This window comes from Lutjanus erythropterus, chromosome 15, assembly GCF_056507025.1.
Source record: "Lutjanus erythropterus isolate fLutEry1 chromosome 15, fLutEry1.hap2, whole genome shotgun sequence".
NCBI classification, from domain to species: Eukaryota; Metazoa; Chordata; class Actinopteri; order Lutjaniformes; family Lutjanidae; genus Lutjanus; species Lutjanus erythropterus.
Window position 1 is genome coordinate 37,248,159 of NC_139331.1, and position 12,374 is coordinate 37,260,532.

Sequence of the window (12,374 nt, forward strand, 5' to 3'; positions counted from 1 at the left end):
TGTACCTCTGAAATGTGGTGGGATAGAAGTGTAAAGTTACATAAAATGGAAATATTCAGTTAGTACTTTGAATTTGTATTTAAGTAGAGTACCTGAGTAAAAGGTTTGGATGTTTTTCCATCACTGTATGGATACACATTTGAAGATTATTTAGTCTGAAGGAAAACTGATATCTCCTTCATCACATTCACCCCTCTTCACTCACAGATTGTACTTTTGTTTGAGTACCTGTCACATCATGTGGTAACCAAACCGTTGTCCAGGTCCACGAAGTTTCAGTCAGATGGCCCTAATTATCATGTTTGTAGAGGAGTAATCCTTTCTGCAGTATAACCCGGCTTCATTCAGTTTGCTTTTCAGTGACTTCAAGCTGATGTGTTCATTGTGTAAACATGACATCATGTCCACCATTACAGCGTACGAGTGGCCCTCATTATAATACATTGAGTGTGTTTGCATCCCAAATATGACATTGTTTAACATATTTTTCAGAAAACTAAAAAAAAGCACAAAATGATTTATCTTTGTCTTCTTTCCTCATTCAGTAACATCCAATTTAACTCAGTATGATGTAATGTTTCCTTCCCTGAGCAGAGACAAACTGAGTGAGCAGACGTTTGTTGACAACTACAAACCAAAGACTCAAGGTCAGCAGCTCAGGATCCTCCTTCATGGGCCACTTGGCACTGGAAAATCCAGTTTCATCAACTCTGTTACAAGTGTCTTGCATGGCGAAATCAGCAACAGGACTTTTGTGGCTAACACCAATCAACATTCTTGCACCAAAAAGGTACGCAGAAAGTTTAATCGTGTTGGAACACTGTTGATTTGTCACATGTGAAGCTTTGAAAATTAGTTCTAATCCCCCGAATAACTCAAGTACAAATGCAGCCACTTCAGATTTCTCCTCCCTTCCTAAAAGCTTTCAGAAATCTACGGCTTTCCGTCCAGTTTTCAGCCAGTTTCCTCTCACCTCCCTCACCCCTCTGGCAGTGTGCCTAGATTCCACTGTAACACACCTGTTTATTCAAGTACAGGTACTGATGTCACCAGGAGATGGTGCTTCACTCACAGAAACACAGAAACCAACAGAGTGAAGGACGCTGAAACAATGATTTTCAGTGGTAGAATGTAACTAGCATTTCTGAGGTAATTTACATTAATATTTCCATACTGTGCTACATTATTAATCTACTCCACTATCTCAGAGGCAAATATTACAGTTTTATTGCACTACTTTTATTTTGAGGATTTAGTTTGGCTTATTAGTTACAGTGCTTAATTTATTTATATTTTGTATCAATAATCTAAATTTTGTCCAGTCATTATCATAGGTTATAATAAACCACTCAGCAGTATACGTTATTAAAATCCACCTTTACCTGCTGCAACATGAATGTATGAATACATTAGTTATTAAAGAAAATGTAAAATGTTACCATTGCCCCAGGTCTCCCCTATCTCAAAATATTGAGTTAGTCTTTCAGAATAATGTGAAACCTTTTGAAAATAACTTTGTGCCTGAAAATAACTACTTAAGTCATTTTGAAAAAGTTGCTCATTATTTTAAGAGACATCATTGTTTAGTTTGTAATATGAAAAATTGTAAAATGTCACTGTTTTAAGGTAGTTCAGACGTCGACAGTGACGATGTGTTGTTGAACGTTTGCATCAGAAGTGTGAACAGTTGAGTCAGTGATGATCTGTGTGAGGGCTGGGAAACCTGTCTGAAAGGCACATTCACACATTCGTATATCGTGATGCTAATGAGGTGATAAATAAATCAGTCTGTATTTGTTGGTGTTTAGTCTTTGAAAAACAACACTTGCGCTGAGGTTAAAATATAAGTTTGACCTCAGCTTATACACATACTGTAAATGGGTGGTCTATCTAACAGCACCATAAATTACATTTTAATAGACACAGTATTGATATACATTATAATTCATCATAGTACCACTGCAGATAAAGTCAGCGGCTCACACCAGTGCTGCAAACAGTTTTTTTCTTACCATATATCACTCAGTTCCCAGCCATATTACTTTAATTTTCATGCAATATTTCTGAATAACAAAAAGCTGAAGCATAATATTTATGACCTTATGATATGATAGCCTGATAATCATTAAATATGCTCTGTGAGAAGCACACTCCCTCATTAAATATACCTAAGATATACTACAGTAATACCTGCTGCAGTAAAGTGCTTCAGTCTCCACACTCACTGTTCCTCTTAGTGGACAGATGGACCACTGCACCTGGTTGGTTCAGTTGAATTCAGGTGTGTTACGAGTTGGCCCCATGTTCTCTGTGTCATCATGGGGGATCTCATTACAGCCACAAGCTGGGCCAGGTCACAGCAGGGACCCACCACAGATCTGCCAGGCTCTGCCAGGGAGGAACAGGAAGTTTGAGGTGGCTGCGTCTGTCCTGGTCAGATAAGTAATAATGATGCAGCTGAACAGATAGTGAAAGCAGAGCAGCTTCAGTCATAGACACAGACTCAGTATTAGTACTCTGTATTGTAGGTCACCTGAACTTTGGCAGTGCTCAGAGCTCAGCACCTAACCAATGTGGTTATGCACATAAAACCAAAAACCAATTTAGGATTGTATTCCTGTACTTTCAGGGGCAGATAACCCGTTCACTGACCCACAGACCCTTTCTGAGCCAGCGTCATAATTATATTAAGAGGTTAGCTAGAAGTAAAACAAGAGAAAAACTAGAGCCAAACATGAAGTAATCAGCCACATATAGTAGCCACAGTGTCATTTTGTTGACTCTGATGAAGACACAGTAGTGTTGAAACTTAAGTCTGTTCACATAATTAAAGGCTGTAAATGAATCAGTGTGCCACAGCCCCTTTTCTTCCCAAGTTTACTGTTCTTAAGCTAGAAAACACCTGATTCAGCTGCATTTTTCTGGAAGATGCATGGAGAACCCTGTTTCTACTAGATACATCATCTTGCTGTGTTGTTGGGTACCAGAATCAAAGTAGTAATCGCTCAAATTTGATGTTTTGTTAAAAGACCACCTAAAGTGTTGGGATGTCGTGGGAAACAAATAAAAACATAATGCAGTGATTTGCAAAAACATTTCAACCTATCGTCAGCTGAATGCAGTACAGAGACAAGATATTTACTTTTCAAACTGATTAACTTAATTGTTTTTGGGGTTTTTTTTTGGAAATATACAGGGGCTAAAACAATTCCTTGAGTAATTTAATTACTAAAATGCCAAAGCAAATCCTTTGCCTCGAGGCCTCACTTAAATCCCAACAACTGTTTTGCATGTAGGGGTGGGTACTGAAATTTGGTATTGAACAGCTGAATAATTAAAGACCAGAGTGTTGATAAGCTCTGACATTTAAGTTCTGATGTAATTTATTATCACCTGGCTGCAGCGTCTCTCCTCTGTGTGTCAGAGCAGCTCCTCCACACACACATACAGTACAGACACACACAGGAGGTCAGTGTGATTCTCTGACCCTGTCTGTATCTGATCTGTTGTCTTTCTTCATCCACAGGATGTTTTATGAAGTCTCCCCTAAACCCAGTTTGTGTTTTGGGGTTTTTCCACGTGTAAATTCACCCATGATTCAGTTTTAACAGCAGCAGAGCAGCTGCGTGTGTTATACAGTTCCCCCAACTGTATAACACCACATTAAAATCACACCACGATCTCGGCAGGAAGAGTATTGCTTGGCAAATGTCAGTAGTCAGATCGGGCTACCAGGCTTGTGATTAGGCAGAGTTTACAAAGTACCGTTAAGCTAAATACAATGCTAACGTTAGTCAGGATCAGTGCTTCATAGATATAAACTGTCCTTTAGCTCAGCAACAGTAAATCCTATCATGTTGTTACATAGAGCTGTGGTTAGTTTTTGCAGAAGAGAAGTCTGCTTTTTCCTCCTCGTCCTTTTTTTTTCCGGAGTGAAAAGTACTATTTTGTGTTGCCTAGCAACGGTGAATAGCTCGCACTTGTTGATGATGTATACCTGAGCTCCACCTCGTCCGTTCGGCGCCTCTGCGCCCTACCTGGCGGTGAGCGTATAGCAAATTTCTTGTCATGTGAAGGCCCCTTAATAGACAACAGAAACAAATCTCATGAGTGTTTTGCAAATAAAGAGTTCCCTTCTAGACACGGCTGAGAAAGGTGTGCAGTTTTTAATGTGGCGTGCCGCCATAAATAAAACACTGAATTCACTGATCCACAGAGAGTCACTGAGACACTGATCACTGACCTGCTGTGATGGAAAACATGCTCAGATCTTTTACTTCAGTAAAAGTAGTGATACCACAATGTAAAAATACCTTGTTACAAATAAAAATCTTGCATGTAATTGTTTTTTTGGAAAACAACATTTTTATTGCTTCTGGTGTACTTTAATGGTACTTTTGTTGGTAGTTTTTGATGACTAAATACAGACCTGCAAACTCATAAGAGGAGAAAAAGGTGTCATGTTGGTAAACCAGTCCCCTGTCCTCTGTCCTCTGGGGGTCTGGGAGCGTCTGTCCTGCTCCAGAAGAAAAATATGATTTTAACATGTTAACAAAACGTTCTGGTGACTGTTTCAGTTAAAAGAGTGAGTTACTCTCATGTTCGTGGTTTCTGCAGACATTAATACTTTTATTTTTAGTTTTGTACTTCAGTAAAAAGTACTAAGCAAAATACTACAGTAAAAGTAAGGTTACTTTACTTTGTACTTTTACTTGTTCACTGCAGAGATCTGTCTTATTTTCTTTTTTATGTCATCATTGCTCCTAAATAAAGCCAAAGAATGTAATAGAAAAAACTGCTGAACAATACTATATTTTTTATACCATTACTCCATTAGTCACTAGAATAAATGATAGATTACTCGATTACTAAAAGAATCAATAGCTGCAGCCCTAAAATATACACTGTCAGAGATGATCCTGTTTATTTCAGAGAGATTATGCCAAGACATGTGGACGTTTTCCAACAGTGTGTCTTTGTAGTAAAAGAGTTCAGGTACTGAACATTAAATATATTGTCTTTGTCCTGCATTCAGTTGAATACAAATTGGAAAGTATTTGCAAATCACCAACAATTCTGTTTTTATTTACGTCTCGCACAATGTCCCAGTTTTTTTTAAATATGCAGTTGTACTATGAATAAACATATGTTCTTTATTCTATATTTTTGTGGACTGTGGATTGATGGGATGATTTTTGTGGGAGTGGGGTGGGACAGGAGTGAAAATCCACTCCTGAGTCATCCTCTAAGAGGAAGTGCTGACCACTACAGGTTACAGCACTTTAGATAAATGTTGAGGTGTCTTTGTGTATTTTGTGTTGTAAATAAAATCACAAGTTTAACCAGACAGAACAAACGTAATAATGTGATGTGTTTTTGTCCATGTATGATTCACAGTACTCAACCTTCAAGATCAAAAAAAGAAGCACGGACACCTTTTACCCTTTTGTCCTCAATGACATCATGGGCCTGAACGCCCAGAGCCGCAGACACGGAAAAGTCTATGTGAAGGATCTCAAACGGGTGATGAAGGGAAACGTCAAAGATGGTTACACGGTACAGTTACTGCATCTTTAAAAGTATGATATTCTTTAGATTCAAAACATTTATCTGTTTGTTTTCCGTTGCATTAAAGCTGCTACAAGGAGTTAACTGATTATGGAACAGACTCTATTACTGATGCCTCTTTTTGAATACATAAACTCCTGTGTCCACATAGTGGTTTTGTCTGGCAGAAAGGCACTGGGAGGGTCCTGCAGACTGCTGGGATGAAGCATCTGTGAAGGCAAAACAAACATGTCACATGACTTTCGTTTCTATGACACATCTTTAAAATTCCTTTGTCTGCCTTTGTTCCAAGTGAAGCATCACCAGTTGAAGGGAAGAGGGAGGAGATTTTTATTTTAGTTTATTTTTGACATTATATATTTTAGTTTTGGTGGTGGAGACACTACCACTTTTATCCACAGTAGGGGTGTGCGATACTGCAAAATTTGGTATCGATCCGATACCAAGTAAATACAGGGCCAGTATTGCTGATACCGATATTTTTACTTAGAAAAGCAGCTTATTTACTTTGGTGTAGGGGAGAGTAATGTGTCATAGTTTATGAAGTGAATGCATCATCAATGTGCAATTTGAATGAAACTTTAAAATTTTCATGATCATTGAATGAATTTGTGATTTTTCCTTTAATTTGTTGATCATGATTATGATCATAATAAAACACAGGACAAAGATTTTAGGCAAATAAAAAATACTTTGTATTAAGTAACTCAATATTTGCAATTTTAACAAATTCAATTTGCAAACATAAAATTATTACTGGAGAATAGTACAAATTCAAAAAAGTGCAAATAACTAAAGAAAAGCAAAAACTATTATTGGCTCTCATTCACGACCCCCAAACCCCCAAAGCCCTCCTGTGTCCAAGGAATTATTCCCTGAGGTCTCCTTTTGGGCCCCGTCCCCATGTTGAGAACCACAGATTTATAGGTTTTTGTTCAGAAATAATAACATGTTTACATTTTTCCCTTTTATTGCACTTCTTCTCTGTCCTGCCTTTGAGAAAATTCTTTCAGCTTGCAGTATTTTTGTCTGCAGCTGTAAAATAACTCCAAACGGCGCTCTTCTTCCTCTCTGCCATCGTACAGCCAGCAGCTGAGTCATGTGGCTGCACGCAGGCAACAACTCACAGCATAGCAGGGGAGGAGGGGGAGGGGCAAAGTGACCATGAGCTGTGTTTGCACAAACACTATGATGTAACAGTAGTTGTGTACCGAATGTAGAGAGGAGAAACTAAATTTTAAGTATCGATCTCATCACGCAAGTATTGATCAATACAGATACCAATGTTGGTATCGATACCATAAGATAAGATAAGATGGATCCGCCCATCACTAATCCACAGGGGGCTCCAACATCAGCAAAATGTGAAAGCTCCTTGAAGTAGCTTTAATCTTGGTTACAGACCCTTTTACAGTTTGTAAACTATGAGAAAGCTGCACGTGCATTTTGGCAGCAGAAGTATCTCAGACCACAACAGCCGCTGCAAACACGAGCAGTTTTGATCACATCCTCTGTCAAGTCAACACAATTAGTAGCTTGCACCTGTAGGTGCCACCAGTCGCTCTGAGACAGTCATGATCCTGTCTGAATTTTGGACACCTTATATCGACCACTGGAATATCAATTCTGAAGCTGGTGAAATGTTTAATTAAACCGTTGCAGCTTGATAACTCGTCTGGATGACTCAGGAAAACCACTGCTTCTGTTGACAAAATGTGCACGCAGCTTTTCAATGACGTCGGCTGAAAAAGGATCTATTGTCATCATTTAAATACATTAACTTGTCTTTCAGTTCAATCCTGAATCTAAGATATCAAAGGATGATCGACACTACAACAGAACTCCATGTGCCAATGACAAAGTGCATGTTCTGGTTTTTGTCATTGATTCCAACAAACAAGTTCTGATGACAAAAGAATCTTTGGACACAATGCTGGACATCAGAGAAGAAGCCACTGATCTGGGTGAGAGCAGAAATCACCTTGTTTCTCTTTTTACACACTTCCACACCAAGAACATCAGCTGTGGTCAGTTTGAATTAATAATGGATTCATATTAACGTTTCTTTTCTCCTGGCAGGGATTCCTCAAGTGGCCATTTTCACCAAAATCGATGAGGCCTTTCCTGAAATAAAAGAAGATGTAAAGAACGTCTACAAGAGCAAACTGCTAAAAGAAAGGGTACATTATTATTAACAATTTAGAGTTTACACAGAGAGGAAATATATTTTAATACTGTCAAAACACTCAGTATTTGATTCATCTGTTCTGAGCTCTGTTGTAATTTTTCAAACCTAGATGGAGAAGTTCAGTGCAGAGGTGGGTATTCCCATGAACTGCATCTTCCCTGTGAAGAACTACCATGAAGAAAGTGCACTCAACAGTGACACTGATGCACTGATCTTGAACACACTGACACACATCATCAAAGCCGCGGAGGCCGTCCACCAACAATAACTGTGCATGAAGTTCAGACAGATGTGCATGAAGTTCAGACAGATGTGCATGAAGTTCAGACAGATGTGCATGAAGTTCAGACAGATGTGCATGTAGTTCAGACAGATGTGCATGAAGTTCAGACAGATGTGTATGAACAACTCTGGCTAAATTTCATGGTGTATAAAAAAACATTCTATAATATTCAACACCAGAAAATGATTTTTAATTTCTGTTAGCAGCTTTATGTGGGTGTGTGGGTGTGTGTGTGTGTGTGGGTGTGTGTGTGTGTTTAAACCATTAGAGTTCAGAGTACTACTAGAAATAAACTTCCCAAAACAGTGTAAACATTATACAGCTTTAATAAAGATGTGGAACAAGCAGACTGTTTTTGAGTCTTCTGCAGACATGTGCTTCACTGAACTGTGTGTGGTATCATGTCTGTAAAATCTAATCACACCTGTGAGCAGGTTACTGTGACTGCTTTGACTGTAGCAGGGACCTCCACACCAAACCTGACCCGTTTATAAGAAGAGAAAAGTCAGCCAAAAGATAAAGCATGATATGCATAATGCTCAAACTGTTAAGATCCAAGAGTCATGCCATCGACTGGTAAGAAACAAGCAAAGGACAGAGGCAAATACCGACGTGAACTGAACATGGATCATAATTTAGATTTAGAAACCTAAAACACTTTCAAAATTCATTTTGACAAAAAACATTTTAAATGAAAATACATAAAATATGAGATCCCTGAAATGCAATTGAAAAGAATAATCATTTAAAATAAGTGCTGACTTTCCTATATTGTCATTTAAAAATCACCTTAATTACCTGTATTTTCGAGCTGAGCTGTGATGGTCAGACAGTAGGTGGAAGGAAAATGAAGACACTGAAAATTAAGGGTTCAAAAACACCAACTGTGGCTCCAAAGTTGAATTACTACAAAAAGAAGGGCAGATCAGGAGGAGAGTATTTCAAATATAACATGAGGAATGACGGTGAAACAAGCACAAGGGCCTGCTGGCTATTCAGGAAGTCCTAGTGAAGTGTCCACAGCACCAAGACCAAACAAAAACAGGCAGGTGGTTCTTGGAGAGTTCAATATTTTATGAGGTGGTACACCCTGTAAAAAAAAAAAAACACTGAAGTAGTTTTAACTTTGTTACTTTAACAGCACTTAAAGCAGAGTGTGAGATTAGCAGGGTGTCAAACATGTTTGATGTATGATCATGTATTATTTATGATCCAATCCTTTTTTTTTTTTTTGTGGCTTGACTGTCATAAATATGGACAGCTGTACACAGGCATTTGTTATGATTGCATAACTTATTGTTGCACATTGGGTCTTTCTCCTTTCCCACCCATGAAATTGTCACCAGGCCATATTCAATGATTCGCTGCTGCCATACATACTGGACAGCGCTGTTAAGCATTCCTGGAACCTGGCTTCCATGTGAGGTTTGTGTTCCTGGTTTAGAAGCTGTGATATTTTACAATCAGGCTTCCCAGCAGTTGTAATGTATGCATGCATATAGTTTTCCTGTGGTGTGTGTTTATAGTGTGTGTTACTGGCATTGTGTCTGCCAGCCTTGATTTAGTTGAGTTGGTTTGTCTCCTGGCTGCAGGCCTGGAGTGATGTTCCTTGGGTTCTGGTTTGTTGTTGATAGTTATTGACCCACATTGTTTCTTTGGTTTAATCTCAGCACATTAACTCTTCATATCCATGTTGTGTCTATAGAATTTGTTGTCTTTCTTGTCACCTTAGGGTTTGGTTTTGTGCTGCTCCCATATTCTGGTGAATTTTTCTCGAGGCGAAAATCAGACAAACATCGTAAGGTATCGGTGTATTTTAATATATGAAAAGGGCCTTTATTTGTACTTATAGAACTAAATGAACATGTTTTATAACCTGATGGAACTTGCTTAATTTGTGCAAATCCTTTATAATAATTATATTTTATTTAACAATTTATGCTGAAAGACCAAAGTCAGTAAAAAGTACCTCAATAAGTATGAAAGAAAACTGAGACCACAAACCTTCAAACAATGGAGGAAAATTATAAACACACTAAAACCTATTAGAAAATAACAGGATTTAAGCATAAATAAATTAATTTCATTAAAAAATAAAATAAAAATTACTTCTTGTACATAAATTCTCCCTGAGACATGTAAATGTCTCAGTGACTCTTTGGTTAAATGTCTTTCACAGGTTTATATAAAGTACCTAAGGTGTGTCACACACTTGTCTGCATAAAACAGCAACTATTTAAAAGTTTGTAAAAGACCAGAGGAAGAATCTGAGCTGCCTCGCCTCTGTCCAAACACCTTGCAAATGGCTTTTCCATATTACTGGCCGACACCACAGTTCGTCCTATGGATGTCAACATGGCAAACGCTTCTCCTTCCCACATGGAACCAGATTCTGCTTCAGCTGGGACAGCTGCTGCAGCGGTGGGGCTGGACCCTGTTCCAACCGAAACAACTCCTGCTGCTGTGCATGATCCTTCTGGGTTCCTGAGCAGATCGGTAACTCCCAGTTCCAACCGCTTGCATAAGCCAGCAACACTCGTCCAAAGTCTGTCTCTGAAACTTCATGGTCCAAAGCATCCATTTCACAAATACAATCAGGTGCTGATTTCCTGGAGCTAAAACCACCAGACTCTTTCCCAACAAGTATGAAAGTAATACTCCATGTCAGCACCAGTGACACGGCCCATCAGCAGTCTGAGCTGACAAAAGCTGATTTTGTCTGATTTTTTAATCTCTACAGCTCTAATTATGGAAAAATTACACATGACATTATATACAAAATGTCAAAGGTCAACTTCAGTGTGACATAATCAACAGTGTGTGTGTTGGGTTAATGGTGTAAATTTGCAAATCTCTGCTAGCTGCATCTGGCAGTTGTGGTGGCATTGCAGTAGGATCTGCTCTTTGCTGAGTGCACTTCTCTGTTTGATGTCTTTGTTGTTGTTAAAGTCTAATGAAATCCATGTGTTCTTTCCTGAGCAGAGACAAACTAAGCACTCTGCAGCATGTGAACAGCTACAAACCTCAAGTAAGTGATTGTAGGAAGGCAGTAGATTGTGAGTCTCATTCCAAGGTTGTCAAATTCCAATGCATTGGGTTGATTGTTGATTGTTGTTTGTTAAATGTTTTGGTTCAAGCCACCAACACAAAGCGTTGGTATTCGACTACCTGCGAGTGAGACTCAACAATCAACTGTCTATCTCCAGAATCGTTTAGCCCACCTTTAACAGTAGATTCTTCAAAAGCCAAATGTGCAAAGAAGCTATGGTGGGAACATCTTTCACAATATCTTAAGAGGTATGAAGAATATTTAGGCAAACTACAAACTTTTCACCTTCATTCTGTCTTGGTGATGTGTTGTAGTGAATATAAAACTAAAAGAACCAATCTAATACAGATTCCTACACCCATCAGGCATAACATTATGACCACCTGCCTAATATTGTGTTGGTCACTCTTTTGCTGCCTAAACAGCCCTGATCCATCGAGTCATGGACTCCACTAGACCCCTGAAGGTCTGCTGTGGTATCTGACACCAAGATGTTAGCAGCAGACCCTTTAAGTCCTGTAAGTTGTGAGGTGGGGCCTCCATGGATCGGACTTGTTTGTCCAGCACGTCCCACAGATGCTTGATTGGATTGAGATCTGGGGAATTTAGAGGCCAAGTCAACACCTCAAACTCGTTGTTGTGCTCCTCAAACCATTCCTGAACCATTTTTGCTTTGTGGCACGGAGCATCATCCTGCTGAAAGAGTCCACAGCCATCAGGGAACACTGTTTCCATGAAGGGGTGTTCATGGTCTGCAACAATGCTTAGGTAGGTGGTACATGTCAAAGTAACATCCACATGGATGGGAGGACCCAAGGTTTCCCAGCAGAACATTGTCCAAAGCATCACAGTGCCTCCGCCGGCTCGCCTTCTTCCCATAGTGCATCCTGGTGCCATGTGTTCCCCAGGTAAGTGACGCACACACACCTATCCATATGTGTGATTGTCCACGTGATGTAAAAGAAAGTGTGATTCATCAGACCAGGCCACCTTCTTCCGTTGCTCAGTGGTCCAGTTCTGATGCTCATGTGTCCATTGTTGGGGCGTTCGTCGGTGCACAGGGGTCAACATGGACACCCTGACTGGTCTGCAGCTCCATACACAACAAACTGATGCACTGTGTGTTCTGACACCTTTCTATCAGAACCAGCTTTAACTTCTTCAACAATTTGAGCAACTGTAGCTCGTCTGTTGGATCGGACCACATGGACCAGCCTTCACTCCCCACGTGCATCGGTGAGTCTTGGTCGCCCGTGATCCTGTCACCGATTCACCACTGTTCCTCC

At 39.5% G+C, this 12,374-nt stretch overlaps 1 protein-coding gene across 1 annotated transcript; it reads left to right on the forward strand.

Annotated features, from left to right (window-relative positions):
* Positions 1-450: 450 nt before the first annotated feature.
* On the forward strand, positions 451-8,380 carry LOC146314878 (interferon-induced protein 44-like). Its single transcript, XM_084736813.1, has 5 exons — positions 451-790; positions 5,398-5,556; positions 7,361-7,532; positions 7,648-7,748; positions 7,866-8,380. Exons 1-5 carry the CDS (start codon positions 575-577, stop codon positions 8,022-8,024), a joined length of 807 nt encoding a protein of 268 aa, XP_084592939.1. The 5' UTR covers positions 451-574; the 3' UTR covers positions 8,025-8,380.
* Positions 8,381-12,374: the final 3,994 nt, after the last annotated feature.

Coding starts and splice junctions, on each gene's coding strand:
- LOC146314878 (XM_084736813.1), top strand. CDS start 575: ATGTTTCCTTCCCTGAGCAGAGACAAACTGAGTGAGCAGACGTTTGTT. Junction 791..5,397: donor AACATTCTTGCACCAAAAAG/GTACGCAGAAAG, acceptor TATGATTCACAG/TACTCAACCTTCAAGATCAA. Junction 7,749..7,865: donor GCAAACTGCTAAAAGAAAGG/GTACATTATTAT, acceptor TTTCAAACCTAG/ATGGAGAAGTTCAGTGCAGA.